Source organism: Varroa jacobsoni, unplaced genomic scaffold, assembly GCF_002532875.2.
Source record: "Varroa jacobsoni isolate VJ856 unplaced genomic scaffold, vjacob_1.0 contig00413, whole genome shotgun sequence".
Taxonomy (NCBI): domain Eukaryota; kingdom Metazoa; phylum Arthropoda; class Arachnida; order Mesostigmata; family Varroidae; genus Varroa; species Varroa jacobsoni.
Window position 1 is genome coordinate 116,415 of NW_019214461.1, and position 16,782 is coordinate 133,196.

The 16,782-nt window shown below is 39.8% G+C and overlaps 2 protein-coding genes across 4 annotated transcripts in view; one reads left to right on the forward strand and one right to left on the reverse strand.

Annotated features, from left to right (window-relative positions):
• Window positions 1-5,372, reverse strand: part of LOC111271185 (syntaxin-7) — a 34,051-nt gene extending 28,679 nt beyond the window's left edge. For all 3 annotated transcript variants that reach the window (XM_086972823.1, XM_086972822.1, XM_022851821.2), the window contains exon 1: window positions 4,748-5,372. The gene's annotated coding sequence lies outside the window, so the exon portion shown is untranslated. The remainder of the gene's footprint in view (window positions 1-4,747) is intronic.
• Window positions 1-16,684, forward strand: part of app (Palmitoyltransferase app) — a 33,142-nt gene extending 16,458 nt beyond the window's left edge. Inside the window, exons 4-8 of the mRNA XM_022851816.2 lie at window positions 5,970-6,128; window positions 8,264-8,556; window positions 10,066-10,260; window positions 10,458-10,839; window positions 13,175-16,684. Coding sequence (XP_022707551.1) covers window positions 5,970-6,128; window positions 8,264-8,556; window positions 10,066-10,260; window positions 10,458-10,839; window positions 13,175-13,530 — 1,385 coding nt within the window. The 3' untranslated portion in view covers window positions 13,531-16,684. The remainder of the gene's footprint in view (window positions 1-5,969; window positions 6,129-8,263; window positions 8,557-10,065; window positions 10,261-10,457; window positions 10,840-13,174) is intronic.
• The last annotated feature ends 98 nt before the right edge of the window (window positions 16,685-16,782 follow it).

A 16,782-nucleotide genomic window follows, 5' to 3' on the forward strand; every position in this document is an offset into this window, starting at 1 on the left:
TCGAGAGAGAGATTCTACCACACGATCGAACGCCCTCTGCGTGAAAGTGTTGTCGCGATGTCCGAAACGCCTGCCATTATTGTTGTCGACGTCGCTTACGTACACTGCGCACGGCGTGCAGTGTTTGAGGCGTTTTTGATTATATGTTACTTGCCCGGCCAGATGTATCCGCGCAAAAAGCGGGAGTTCTGCCACGTGTAGTAGTGGGAGGCCGGCCGGCTAGGGATGTTTTATGTATGGACAGCAGTATTACTGTTTTATGTTGACGTTGGTACTATGTGAAACGATGCTACAATACGAATCAAGGAGGATTAAGAGAAGTAAGAGGGAAGCCTGTAGATCTATTACGCCTGAGGGTCTGACTCAGCTGAATGAACTAAAATCGCATATTTTATGATAGGCTATTCGATGCTGCTAAGGTTACGTTTAGGTGTAATGCCTAACCAAGGTTGATATCATTATTGTGGATATTTTATACGAAAAACACTGACGGTATAGAGAATAATCCTGTCGTCGAAAAGTTCTCGAAGAGAGGCCATCCTTGAGTAACGTAAAAGATAATAGTAATTATCATCTCGCAGTACAAAAGATTTTTCGAGATCGTTTCGTTGAGTACACTTTTAGTGCTCATTAAACGTGGACCATTTTCTGCCTTTCCACTAACCAGCTCGCTACAGGTGTTCTCGCTGAGTGAAAAAATCAATCGATTTACTCGTCACGCTGGCTGCTACTGGCAGAAATGATTAACGTAATTAGGATTTTTTAAAACTTTGCCTTAACTATTCGAATATATAAAAAAGCATTCGAAAACGTAATCAGTGTAATAATATTTTTCGATCGTTGCTTGCAGGACGAGATAAATTAACAGCAGATTATTATTTGAATTAGGGTCTCGCTATAAACTGCAAAGCACAATTGTTGAGGCAACCGTTGTCATGCGGCTAAATCAGCGTTTGTTTAGCATTATAAAAATATTTGGATAAATCACAACAGTTTCGACGTGTTGGTGATAAGGTCCTGTCTGTTTTAGCAGGCGGTCGTTCGTTATGGTATGAGCAGATTTGCTTTGTTACAAAATATAGTTTACGTCAGTCTGGCATATTTTCAATGAATCTGGTAACTCTTGTATCCTCATATCCTTCAATACTAGTAATTGAAAGATTATTTTAACTGATATAGAATTCAGTAAAGTCTGTTCTTGGCTCGTGCTTTTCGTCCCCAATTAAATGCATACTATTAAAGCCGAGAATTCGCCGTTCTTAAAAACATACTTCAAGCATGAATAAAAATGTTATTTTTTTTTTAATCCGTTTGTGACTGCAAACATCGCTATGTCGAATGCGAATTACGATTTGTGCTATAAATATATGTGCATTCGATGGGCTCGAATCACTTGAGGGTTACTAAATAGATAATTCATGTTTAGGCAGTATGAGTTTCGATTTGAGGGTGTGTTGCGTACAAAGGGTTATTTTTAACTCTCTCATACGTAATTTTGTAAGTTGGATATTCAGGAAGCCCACTTAAATTTACTGTATGAATGGAGGTGAGTGCGTGCATTTAGCCATCATCGTACATTTTCGGCACATTTTTTGTTCCAAAATAGGCTTTTTAATGTGTAAATGAAGAATAATTCTATATATATATATATATATATATATATATATTGTGCAGGCAAAATGTTCCGAATAAAATCTACAGATAAATCGAACAGGAGCAGATTCGTAGCATTGGCACCTTTTAGAGGGCACCACGACAGTACCATTAGAACGAAATCTTTTTGAAGAAACTGTAATGAACAGACAACGAGGTAGCGTAAGAATTCGACTGAGCCTAAAGAAGATATTTTAGTTAGTTTGGGGCAGCTCAGAAGGCATTGCTAATTTAGTAGCTAGAACAGCGCAAACTGGTGCAAACAAAAAGGTGCGAAATTCGACAGTCATTTGTCACTATGATAAATGATGGGACTTTAGCCAAAAATAAAAACAAAACAGCCATGCAGCGATGTACCCGTATACAAGTGGCTAAACGTACCAATCGGAATATACAATGGCTGTTACGATTCACATCATATGCCACTGTACGTTTTTTTTTTCTTTTGTTACAATTTTGCTTTTACGATTCCAGTACGCAAACCTCTTCTCCGACCGAAACGCTCCCGGCTTAATACGTCTGTGTGCTCGTGTACGCGATGCGATAGAAACTGTTCCCGCTTTTTTAACGGTTATTATAGCTGACCAATCAATAATTCAACGTATATCAGGGACAGCGTGCGATTGTTGACCGCTCAGTGTGGCATAACGATCGCTGACGGTGTTGTTTAATGCGGCAGGTGCAGTACGTGAGATAGTACACGCAACATTGAATAGTAACATATATAGTAACAGAGATAGACACTAGATATTGCAGTCATATTATAGGATACGTAGAGGGCGCCACGTGGACGATGTGGTGGCTACAACGATGGCACTGTTTGCCTTTGACTTTGTGCCACCGCTAAACTAGCTTGATCGGACACTTGGGTGTTTGAGATCTGTTTTCTTTTGTGGCTACAGCCACTCGTTTGTGGGCATCTGGGTAAAGTAGGTGTTAGTGAATAGTACGTGTCCCCCGTACGTGTTAAATTACTAATCGATACATATCTGTTGCTCTGTAGTTGCATGTTGTTTACCCACTTGTACTTGTTTTTGGTCGTAATGATTGCTTCTGAAATACCCCTGACGATTGGATGTGATGTCAAATAACATCATTTCTGTATATGCTGATCTGATTATTTGACTAGTTTTATAGTACACAGTTCCGAATGAGACAATGAAGTTTATTGGACTGGTTACTGAATGATGCTGCTGACTAATTAGCCGGGGCTGTATAAATTGTGTTTGATAGGATAGTCAGAACGCTTGGTTCGTATCAAATTGCGTGTTTAAATTAATGAAACAGTAGAATACAAAATAATGTGTATACGTGGTCAATACATTAGCATTTTGATTTGTTTGACATACACTGCTTGTTCAAAGGCGAGCTTGGACACAAACAAAAAAGACGAAACTAAGCTTTGTGCCCAGGTAAGACATCTATACATGGAGTGGATTTCGAAGAAGGTAATATGTAGTCATAATGCGGACTAGCAACAATAGAAAAAATTGGTTTGAAAAAGAAACGCCATCGCCATTGTTTTTATGATGAAAGGTTGTCCCCGAATGTGCTTGTTTTCGGTTAAAATCGCCCTTTTACCCCTGAAGCTCAAAGTTGATGACCAGTTATGGCTTTAAATTGCCACCATTGTTACTAATTCAATCAAGTGTAGCGCTATATATATATATATAATATATATATATATATATATATAAATAGCGTTTCACGGAAAGAGCGAAGGAAATCCATTGCGTACCCTGCACTTAACTCTGGATATGGTGTAACTGAAATATTCATCTATTCCGTAGCGATACAACGTCATTATTGCTAGGGCAGATAACTCACAGCCTTCCTTTCGTACATTTTTTGTTGTTAGCATGGTTCCCATTTTGTTTGACCTAAAAAACATTTATACATAATTGTGAATGATGCCTTAAAATTATAGATTTGGAGCTGTAACTCAATTGGAGAATAAGCTGCACAACATTGAAAGTGGCGTCTCAGCAAAGGCTGTATGCAGTAATATTCGTATTAATTGTATAACTCTATAGTGATTTAGAATTTATATGTTTTGTCTAGTATGCCTTGTAGAATGTGTGTGTATGTAAGAAACTAGTGTCTGCTTTTCGATTCGCCTTGCGCAGCTGGCCGCGACATCTTTATGAATGTGGCGTGTTCATGACATCATCAGCTCTTGCAGTTGTTTACGTCTATCTCTATCCCTTTCTCTCGTTCTGCATGTATAGGAAGGAATGCAAGGCATCGTGTTTGTCAGTTTTCTACCGTGACGCGATTCGGCACTACTGTTTTACCGGGACGCGCTAGCAGCGTGACAATTTCGGTAATAAGGCTCGCATAGCTACGACAGCTGCTGCTTTGTCACATTACAGATTTACTGGCTTTTCCCGGTACGCAGCATCGCATTTCGATCGTGTTGTCAAATCCGTGCACGTCCGTGCCGGGGTGTAGATTCAATGCATGTTTTTGTATGTCACAAAGACGGGTCTTAGCATCGATCCACGTGTCAGACGTGCGACCAGTAGAAAATGACCGAACGGAACGCTTCTTCCGAAGCGCTGTTCGAACGTCTATCTTTTTGTACGCGAGGGTTGTCCGTCGGTGCAAGGTCGAAGACCCCCTTGTTGTCACTAACAATTATATGAAAGAAACGCGCTTGTACTATAAAGTTGTTGATGTTGGAAGCTAAAGAGCGCCAAACGAAGGGACAAAGAAAGCTTACGTGCTAAAAGACACGCCTTTTTTATCTATAACAAAAGGTGTAGAAGCAACACAATCTCTGAACACGCGATTCTAATTAGAACATATAATAAATATACGCAGACGCAGAACACACAATAGCGGAAAAAAGTATGGACCTGTGCGTATGTATGGAGTTGCAAAAACTGCTATTGCCTGTCCTATTTGGCCTCCTGTTAATCGGGCCGATGTGTGTCAGTTTATAGCTCACACTTACCTACAGATATAGCGTAGTACACTGCTAACTACAGTGCGGGTAACTACTTGTTTAAATTTGTTTATTACCTAGGAATACGATGTAGTATATAAATGACTATTGAATTTTGATAGTACTGAATGCCAATGAAATACTTGCCCGAATAACAATTGGAATTTACAGTCGTCCTAGTGTCACATTCGTCATGCGATTGTCCACCGACGATCGTCGAATTGCTAAATGGCCGTCACCGAGTGATCTGTTGCTAGAAGAGGCGGCAGCGTCGTCGTCGTCGGCGGCGACGACGTCAACGACAGCAATAGTTAGCGTGACCATAGGTAGAACAATTAACGAGTGTTTTTGCCCCCCTGAGCAGGACAGTAGTCTGGTGGCCAGCACCGAGTGCCAATTGAACACGCTCACAGAAGGAAAATGGAATGAAACGACATTGTACATGTTAGGTCGTGTTAAGCTGCTATCGTCAGCTTCAACAATGTGCGCCCAAGCAACGTAGGAAGCGGTCAAAGTGCCTTGCCACAATCGCACTCTCAATGTCATCCCTATCCGACATAGGCGGGCGGACAAACGCGCACGAAGAGAACGTCGCTTCTTGAATTCGCATCGACGGGGGCACCTATACAGAAAAATTTTCTTTCTGTTATACGAAACATAGCAAAAAATGGCAAAGCTGATCAAGCTAAAAGACTTGGTTGAATCAAGCAGCCCTGTATAAGAGAAGCAGGTCGCACTTATTGATAGCGACATCAGTATTTATTGATGAGTAGTGCCACTAATGGCAAACAGCGGTACAGGTTTATCTGCACTGGGACTCCTTAAAGACAAAAGCAGTTGTAAAACCTGTTACAGCTTTAAAGCTGGTTTCTACGTATTCTATGATAATCTTGATTAGGGTAGCATTACGACTCTTTTAAGTACTGAAGTTCTTACAAAGACATCAGTTGTTGTTGTTGTTCGTTAATGAGGTCGACCCTTTGCAATCTACCTGGCCGGCAAATTCATTAATGGTAACTAGATGAGATAGCAATAGTTCATATTTACTCATAACAATGGTTCTTTTCGAAAACGACTTCCGAGATTGAGAAACCATAAAATATAAACAAATCAAAAGAGCCTCTCAAAGGGTTTATTGCAGTTTGTATAATACGTGAGGATAAGTTCTAAGAACGCAGTGGCTGCTACGTCATAAATTAGCCCTTTTATCTTGACTGTGGAAAAGTAATTTCCAACTCATTACCAGCGGTGGTAAAAAAACAAATAGAATATAAGGTAGTGTAATAAAGAGAATCGGTGTTTTTCTATACGTCATAATGGACCCCTCTCGATTTTCTCCTTATATTTTATTTCTTTTCTTTGCTTTCAGAAGTGCCAAATGGCGAAAATTCGGCCGCACTACGTCCACCGCCACGAACGAAAGAAGTCACAATTCATGGACAGACCGTCAAGCTCAAATACTGCTTTACCTGCAGAATTTTCAGGCCGCCAAGGGCTTCGCACTGCAGCCTGTGTGATAACTGTGTCGGTGAGTTTCCTTTTGTTTACCTACTCACTTTACGAAATCTTCACGGAGTCAACATAGGCAAATTAAATGTACACCGTTAATTATCTTACTAATTACTCGTAAATCTGCTTAGTGTAAAGCAGCGCGGCATTTCGAAGACTTTTTACATGCGAACGAGCTGCAGTAATATAAAGATTCCTTACCGTATACATGCTTTCAGGTTGTGGAGACTTTGCATTTGCTTTCAAATCATTCTGTTGTACTCTCTATCCAGCCTTACATCGATTTCGCGTACTGCTAGCTTCATAGTGTTTACACTTTCAATAAGCGACTGTGTCAAAATTTACTCGGCAAAGTCGGATAAAACTAATTTTACAGTCGTGGCATGTTTTTTGAAGAAGTCAAGGCGAAGTATTTTCAAAAAGCAAGTTTGTGGCAATTTGAAGCAATTAGTTTACTTCTCTTGCACCCTGTAAGTGCACCGCATTGCCTTGTATGACTTAGGACTTATCAGGTGGACTTCGGACATCGACGTTGACATAGAGCGCCAACAGTTTCGTTTGTTGTAGGATCTCCAGAATTTCGTATGACAGGATGCTCTTTGATGGAATCCGGGCTGGCTGTCCAACGGATGCATATAAACCTTGACGGACGTACTGAGTAATGGCGTAGTGAAATTTCAGATCAATTTCTTCCACCTTCTTTTTATCTAACGTATCGAAAATGTCGACCTGAAATATAGAACGATGGTATAACGAGTTTTTATGAAATTTCCGTGAAGCGCATAACTATTGCAGATGGAATTTTTCCTTCAAGTGTTAACCGAACGATGCTACACCGTCGGCAGCTAGTACCAAACTTGACAAAGTAGTAGAAAGCTTTTTGCCATCGGTTTTTTGAAAACTGGTGCAGCTGTGAAGTACTGATGCGCTCATCATCGTCTAAGTAAGCTTCAAAGAAAAAAAACTGCCCATCCAACAGTGACATTGCTGTTCGATCTCTAAAATTCGCTGGTTTCAGGTTATAATAATCAGTCAGAACGGACTCTTGCTTAGATTTAGAGCAGATCATCGGAAACCAGAAAAAGCGGGGGAGGTCTGTTCATAATATACAGTGAGCCTGGACTGTTATCGCAGTAATAGTTGGCCTCCTTGCGCATCTTTACTGCACACTTAATTAGTTTCAAATCAGCGATAGCAGATAGCGGAAGTACGCACATTCTGCACATGAAGCTCTTGTACAAAGTGCATAAATGGATGAGAACCTTTAAAGGAAAAGTGCTAATCCTTCTAGGTGCCCACCAGCCTAACATACTCAATGCATGCTCCTCAAAATGATTAGACGTTGTTCAAGTTCGTCGGACGACCTTTCTGCTAGTAGCACATTTTGCAGAAGATCAAACTATAGCTTTTGTCAAACGAATCAGAATGACTACCAGGTGCTCCCTTGGCAGATGGAGCAAAAAAAAGCAAAGGCATTTGCATATAGTTTACATACCTGTATATACGTATATGAGTATATTTGAATCGTGACTAGTCATCTGCTTGTACGTGAAACAAATGCGTGTAAAGCAAACACTGCTTGGGAAATTAGAAACATTTTAATTCCTTAAAAAAAACGGCTTAATTCCACCGTCCAACTTGTGAAGAATCATGACCTTTTATGAACTAGTATATCGCTGAGGTATCTAAGGCACAACTTATTTACTTTAGTTTTGCTAGAACCGCCCTTTTGGATAACGTGTGATAGGATGTAACCTGAGGAACAGCTATATCGTAACTCCAAACCTTACGATGGTCAGCTTTATTAGTCAATGACATACAGAAAGAGTACAAAGTGAACAAATTTTAAATATTTCGTAAATTTAGACTGAAAATCGTACTGGTCGTTAAAATATTACTTAAAAGTGATTAGAAGCTAATAATAAAACCTTGATCTCCGCTAAATAACATAACGGTATTTTTATACCAAAAAACTCTTCGCTGAATTTCACAGTACACCTTGTGTCATATATAGTCGGAATCGGAACTGCTGATGTTTTCTGACTAACATATTTATTGAACGACACATATGAGCATATATATATATATATATATATGTATATATGTGTGTTTGTTTTGCTAAACACCCGATTTGACCCAATCGTATTTTTCTAGATCGCTTCGATCATCATTGCCCATGGGTGGGGAACTGTGTTGGCCGACGTAATTACCGCTACTTCTACCTGTTCATCGTATCATTAGCCGCGCTTTGCATCTTCATCTTTGCGTGCGTCATAACACGGCTGGTTTTCGAAGCGCGAACAAAGGAGTCTCTACCCGACACACTACGGGACAACCCCGCATCATGTATCGAATGCGTCGTCTGCTTCTTCTCACTGTGGAGCATTCTAGGCCTGGCTGGCTTCCACACTTATCTAACAACAGCTAACCAAACAACCAACGAGGATGTAAGTCCTAACGAACGTTAACCGACCGCAAACAGCTGATACACACCGATCTATGCACGATGCGTACGCGCATTGAGCATGCCAAGAGCCATATATAAAAGGACAATTGTCCAAATAACAACTAGCTATTGTTTGTGTGTAGCAGGTCAATCCAAATGATGAAATATCAAGAATCACATTACTAATTCAACGTTTTTGACGATATATGCCACGTGTACACCACGGATTGTCACAAGCATTACTTGTTCACGGTCCGCGGCACAAATCGGTTTCCATTCGTTCCTTTTTTATTTGATCTGGTGTTTACCATACACGCATACCTACGATTCAATACAGTCAGTTAACATGTTCCTATAGCTATTTAGTATATTTTACTCATCTACATTGTTTCATAGTTCATCTGTTTCTATTAATGCTAGTGCTTTTTCTAATAAAGTGAGCTGTTTTTGATATTGGATCTATGCTCGTTACTTGTTTATCTTTGTATGCAGTATTTTGGCCAACCTGCTCGTTACCTACTCAGTTACCCTATTGGAATCATGGCTACTTCCTGCACACAAGACCGTCGTTTCTTCGGCCCTTCTGAGTCGAAATCAGCAGGGGCTTGTTCCGATAATATCACGGTTGCTGTTATTACCGATTTTACGTAGTAGCATAAGTACCGCATAGGTGATACATTTAGAATACAATCTTGTCTTGTTTATATTTATGTTATTTATCAGATTTCCTTCTCTGAATATAGAGATAGTGTAGTTGTGTAAGCAAGACAGAGGGAATGATATTTCCATGGTTCCTAAGTTGCTTTCTAATCCCAAACACCGCACGGAAAATAGACGAATACATCTCTGATGAAATCTTCCGGAGAGGGTTCTGCTTCTTCTTATTGACGTAAGTTATCGTAGAATGAATATGTTTTAGTCCAAGGCAACTCGTAGCGAAATGAATTAGCTAGCTTACGCTGAAGCTGCAGAAGCTTATATGAATGTTAAAGCTATATGCATATAGAGCCGTCTATATGCTAAAATAATTTTTAGCAAAGGCGACAGGCTAGATTAAATACGTGTATCCCTACAAAAGTTGATGTCATTAAAAACAAATAAGAGTTTTGTTTCCGTCGTAGAAAAATAAGCTTTATTTATTTCATCTGAACTATGAATTATCACTACGAGGGGCCGTCCGGAAGGCACATGGCACAACTAGGTCCGTTCTAGTCTCCCGTCGAAACCGCAAAAAACTGGCCTACGTTGCGGATTGTCAGCCCTGATGTGGAGTATTATGTGGCATGTTTCTTTAACAGGTTTATAAAATGACATTAGTAACTATCTCTGAACGCTACAGCCTAAATCAGCAATAACCATTTGTTTATCATAACAACGAACCGATGCCTATTAGCCAGCTAGATTATACCGCCCCAATGTAAGAAATTGACGATATCTTGTTTCCTATATAAATAAAGACCATTTGCCATATATAATTCACCTCACACTAATTTTTGTTTTCTGCTTCCAGATCAAAGGATCATTCTCATCTCGCCGGGGGGCAGACGTTCGCAATCCGTATTCGCAGGGGTCTTGTATAGCCAACTGTGCTGGTGTGCTGTGTGCGCCTATACCTCCATCGTTAATTGCTCGAAGAAGTTACGTTGATAGTGGGTCAAGGATTACAACCATCCGACCCTTTAGCACTGTGCATGCCAGCTCGAAGGTACATTTTCTTACGTACGTCGGTATAACGTTACAATGGATTGCCCATGTTCTAGAGAACCTTATAAAGTACTAGAGAACTTTAGAATATTAGTAATTAAGGTGATCTTTTAACAAAGCTACAATACTATTTTATTGAATAGCCGTTTGTTCCCCTAACTTTTCTAACTATTATCATACGTACTATCTGTCTCATAGAATGGATCGCAGCATAATTTAGCCGGAGGTCAGCAGGTCGCTGCTGGAGGCATTCCTCTAAGCCAGCTGGACAGGGTTGAGAGAATGGTTAGTGGTGATGGCCGAGGAGGCGGTGGAAACAACGGGGGCCACGGGCTCGGTAATCTTGCCATGTCAACGGGACAACCAGATGGATTAGGACCTGCCGATAGTCGACATCTCGTTGCTCACATAGGCCATCCTGGACACCAAAGTCGTGCCACATCGGCCCCGCCTGCCACGTGGAATCCACATCTTAATTCACAGCAGCAGCAGCAGCAGCAGCATCAACAGCTGCATCGACAACAACAGCAGTTTCGTGGTCACGATCGAGCGGGTACTCTCCCAGCTCAACATATACAAGGTAAGTTGCGATTTAAACTTAGAACTAGATTATCCTATGTCGGGCGATTGCGAACTTAATTTTTCGATAAGTTGTCAACCTGCAGAAGACCTATTCTGAGAAATTAAAAATTCGTGCAGCAGCTTTAATATCTACAATAATAATATCCTGTTTAGGATTATTTATTGTTGTTTTTTGTTATTTTTTTTTGACTAATCATTGATATCTATAAGACTAAAAACAGTTGTGTGAAGTTGCAGATCGTAGCAAGTATTGGCCTGATTTGTATTAAAGCAGTATTCTTACAAAAGTTACGTATGGGTCCTTAACTCCACACAGAGGTGTATATTTCTATATAAGCAGTACTCTGATTTTTCTCTAAAATATATTTGTCTATAGTTGATCTATTTGGAGTATCAGTAATCAGACTTGTTTTTAGGTGCAAGTCTCGTAGATTATGTTCAAGTTGAACTTAGTAAACAGTACATTCTGGTGACACAATTTATGAGATATGATGATGATGATGATGAAAAGGTAAGCCAGGTAACACGTCTATTATACCGTTTATTCGACACCTCAGCCCAGAGGACGTTATCGGCCATCGAGTGGATGTGACAACCGAGAGTTGACAAACAACGAAATTCATCATTGTTCTACTGTGAAAAGTGAACATTTCAAATGACCACGGATGCTGCCGACATAGCAAGCAATGTTAACGGCATTGTCGGTCCTACAAAGTGCTTAAGAAAGATTTAATTCTCGAGACCTGCCGGGGGGGAGAGGTGGGAGGGTAATTAGCACCTTCACCGGGTCTTAGGTAGTAAACAACAGCTACGAATGACAATTAATCTTGTAATGTAGCAGAACTTGACAATTTACTACATAAAGCGGTTTAGCAATGCTTCTACTTTCGGCATATCCTTCAAATACAATTTCAATCAATCTTTTACGAAATTAAACTCTGGCCATGTGACGCCAATTTGAAATTTAAAATTTGCGCCCGCCACCAATAAAGCCAAACCTTGCTAATTAAGGGTCATAATGTAAAGGTCGTTACAATTTTTCGACGACTCTAAACATAAAATGCTGTTACTTATCGTCAGGAAGCGCCGTGGTCGAGTGTCGATGGCTTAGAATAACAGCAGCAATAGTCACATGCTTAATCTGCGGTTTTTCTTGCCGATATGTCTATATAACATGGACCAACAATGGTGCCGCGTGACTTACTTAAAAACACCGCCTTACTTCTTGAACGAAGTTTAGCGAAAATTTCTGTCAACAGTCTCGATCTTTAATCACTGCAGTAATGAAAACCATTGATAATACTATTGAGCGATATCCAAATAAACGAATGTCTCAAGATGACAAGCAAACATGTGACAAGTGGCAATTACAAATCCATTGCACTTACTATATCGGCACTGTCAGACAGTTTTTATACCAGCCTTTCTTTCGGTCTTCTAGTTGCTCTTATTTTTTCCCGGAAATAGGCTACGGGGACAATCAGTTGATTGATCAGGCTAAGGCAATGTATAACAGAGATTTCTTACAGTGTTCTCCATTCTTATGTCTCTTTGTTTCTGATTTTGTAGATAGCTTCGTGTGTCACCTTTACATGAGGCAGGTGTGATAAAAGTACGCTATAGCGCCACCTATAAACTTTCTTCGTTTGAAAAGATTTTGCACCAAGCTAAAAAAGCAGAATATATATGTACATATCTTTGTCCACTGTCCACCTGTAGCATAAACGGATGAAGCATATATATGCGTGTGTTAGAAGACAACAATGCACTGCAAACTCGAATGGACTTTTCGAATTGTTGTAAACTGATATACACCACACTCAGGAAAAGAAGGTATAAATGTTTGAATCGAGTCTGCAGCCTGCTCGGTTATGGTCTGCACGAAGCTATAGAACATTACTTTAACGGATTAGCAAAGCTGTTGATGCCGAAGACCATGCCAAGCTGTCGAATATTTTCACAGTTAAACCTTTTTTATTGATAAGGTTTCCCATTGTTTTTATGTTTGAATTGCACTGTATGTTAGGTTTGCACAACGCTTTCACTCCATACACAGAACAGCTGGCCAAATCAAAGGAATGTCATTGAAAAATAGGCAAGACAAAAATAAGGAAACACTTTACTTTGTCTACGAGCAACAATCATATAGTAGCAAGCACAATCATTTGAGATTCAATCAATTTCCCAATGAAGAAAATCTGCCTTGCATGCCCGGCACAACATCTTTATGTATGGTCATAGCTGATGCAGAAGCGTAAGACAGAAAGCTTAACTAATAGCACGTTATACTTCTCGTGTTTCTTGATGCCTACTTGATGCACTGTCCCGCACAGGCCGTAGTACGGGTCATAACCCTGTACCGGTAGCCGTGGTCCCACCGCACCGTTCGTCGCACATGGCCAATCAGAGCGGATCTGGTGCTGCTGGAAGTGGAGGCGGCGGTCCTGGGAGTCATATGAGCTCCCATGAGCATGTTCTCGCTCACACGCAGCAGCATCAAATGGTAGCGCCAACGGGTTTCTATCATGCTACACCCCATGTTGATGGTTGTCCAGTGCAACAAGCGCAGCACCAGCACCAGCAGCATCTGGCAGCCTCTCACCAGAAAAGCGCGGGATTACCCCCAGCAAGGGTGATCGCGTCGTCGAACGACTTTCCGTCATCAATACTTAAACAGTCGTCTGTATAGCGTAAGGAGAGACATTAGAGATGTAGTGCAAAACGACAGCGAAAGTAGCAGTCGGGGCAATGAAAGATTCGCCAGCAGCAGCATCATGGTAAAAAGTACTGGTCGACAAACGCTCGTGGAAATTGTTATATAGTAGACCGCTTCAACGAGAAATGTTTCATGATAATGATGAGAAGAAAAAAGAGAAATAAGCGGGCAAGTGAAAAACAACACGCTAATGTTAGTAATTAGCAAGAAGAGGTGAGAAAATGTATGTCGATGTGCGGCCGAAATGATCATACATTTGCTATCAGAATTAGAAGGTACGGCCTTTGCGTGTCTGGAAAACACAACATTCTATGAATAGCTTTAGAATATCCTCAAATCAGGATGTCATATCCTGCGTTCTCTTATGGTGATGATAAGTATATTAGTATTGAAGGCTTATTCCACGATTAAGATCTAGCTGGCATTGGGCAATGACTATAGATAGCACCGTGTTATATTTGTATTCTTTTGATGTAGGACAGCTTCAATCTAGATGTTGTTTTTCCTCTCACTGGCAACCTAGACTTTCCGATCGGGAGATCCATTTTCATTTACTTAGCGCAGTGTGATGTACCCTCAGGGGTTTCGCAGTTAAGTTGGATAAGACTATATTTAAATAACTTTGCACATACCAGTGAATGAGTGTATAGTTCTAATTTGTCACCAGGCCAATGCCATGCAATCTTACTGCCCTTACGACAGTCCCGGGATAACCCGAACTCGTGAAGCAAGGCCTAACTGAGTGATATGTGCATGATACCAATGTTAACAGATGGATTCGTTGTAATATAGCGCTTCACATTGCGTTGCTTCATTCAATACATGAATTTTCTGCTGTGTGGACAAAAGGATGAAAGAATGAAGAAAGGTGACACAAATGTATATATATATATATATATATAAATATCTAATAGTACTTGTAGCAGTAGTAACTGTAACTGAAAGCAGTGGGCTGTGACAGTGATAGTTTCATGAATATAACGGAAGGTGTAATTACGCTCGCTATTATATATGGGTGTGACTATTAACACAAAAGCATGTCATATGATGAAAATTCACAGAATCCTCAATGAGACAGAACAGGCACGTTAACAATAACGTTTAGAGACGGTAGAAGCTATTGTGTCTTGGCCCGACGGACACAGTTCATACTGCATAATGACATTACGTTATCTTATTGATAGAACGAAAAATCTTAAGATTAAAGCCAGTACAACAATAGAATTTTAGATCTACAATACGCTCTTATGTTTCCTTGTGAATTTCATCAAGATAGGATATAAGGAATGATTTTCTTTATTTCCACAAATGAGAAGGAAGAATATAAGCGACCGAGTGGGTACGATGCCCAATTATAATCGGTTGCTCATTACTCGCCCTCTAAACGTTCATAGTACTTATATCCAAATATAGACATAACGGGCCATCAAAAATGCACTCCTTCAGTGGTAAGTCGTTGGAAAAGGGTCAGCAATCCAATGTACATATTAAATATATACTGTAAAATATCGTAAGGGTCACGAGAGCAACACGATGAAGACTGAATGACCTGAGCCGTCGGGGGACGGGGGAAAGGGGGTGCGTTTTGTGAATAATTATTTTTACCATGGGCTTGGACATTTTAGTCTCGAATGGGCTTGGAGTCGACTCGTTCAAGTCCAGTTTGAACGAAATCCTGCCAATATTTTAAGAGAGATCCAAGATATGTGCTATGTAATAATATACAAAGACATGTGTTATGTGGCAAGTGCTACAATCGATAGGATAACAACATATAATAATAATAACAAAGACAAATCGTAACAAATGAATAAGTTATCAGAAATGATTTTAATCAAGTGTAAAGTAATGAAAGTTTAGAACGATAAGAAATGCTGTGTAAATAAATAGTTCATCATATTAAATTGCTGAGTACGAGATGACTGTACGGTGGGGTTTTCAGAATAAAAACGACTATGGGGAAAAATTCATCGTAAATTGACGTTTCTACTGGCTACGCATAAGAAAAACGATGTTAACAGCTGTTGAACGACTTTCACATTGTGGAGCCATTAAGAGTGCCCCAAAATTAACCGAACTGTTCGATCTATCATAGTGGCTTGAGACTTCACGAATGATTCCTCGTCAAAAACCAATACTGAAATCAACTAAATACAATCAACGACACGACTGCTTTGATTCTACTGTTGAAGTTGTGTGACCCTCATATGGGCAACCACTTATATCGTGCCTACCATAAACATTCCTGGTCAATAAATGCTGAGTAATGAGTTCATTATCATGCTACATTGCGACGAGAACGTAATTTTGGGATAGTCTCTCTGTGTAGTTTTACCTCATTACGACGATCGTAAAATAAATCATTACGGCTACAACCTGCTCATCAACGTGTAGAATTCTCAAGCGATAATCGACGAAGTAGGAACTAAGGGACAGCAAAGCCAATGAGAAAAGTCTGACTGACAAAATGACGACGGATATTTATTATTGGATGTGACCATGCTGGAGGACAACTGTAACGGCTATGAAAATGGTGATCATGTTTTGTACATAGAGATGTCTTTCTTTTTTGAACACCGAAAAGCAAGCGTAGGGAAATGACATTTTATGTAAACTATAGAATAATACTAAGATAATGTTATTATCCGTTCAAATTGGAAAGCACATAAAAGCAACGGAAAAATGATAGGATCGATATGGCAGTTCAGTTGGCTTCAGACCATCCCTTGCCTTGACGCAAAAACAAATTAAATTGCAATTGAGAACGGATGATGAATGCGAGCAACGTACGAATCATAGTTAATGTAACGGTCACTCCAATAGAATAGACTAGACTACAAAATGGACATTAGATATTTCAAGTAAGAAATAAAAACGAGAAATCGTGGTACTCACTCTAATAGCTTTATTGATTGAAGTCAAATAATACTGAATGAGTTATAATTAAAGTGAATTCAGGGTAGAGTATGAGATGCTGTGTTTAGGACAAAGAACTGTACAACAATACAGCGACTGGTGAAGATGCCTAATATACAAATGCCAAGAAGTCGACAAAGATAACGACAACGATAAGATAACATGCGAAACAAAAAGTATAGACAACAAATAAATGTATTTATATTATAAACTTAAGTGTTGTCAATTATTGCAATAAAGTGGGCGACGTTGAATGGGTTGAGAGCTTACGTGGTTTTCTGCTAAATTAAATCGTATAGAACAGGTGCT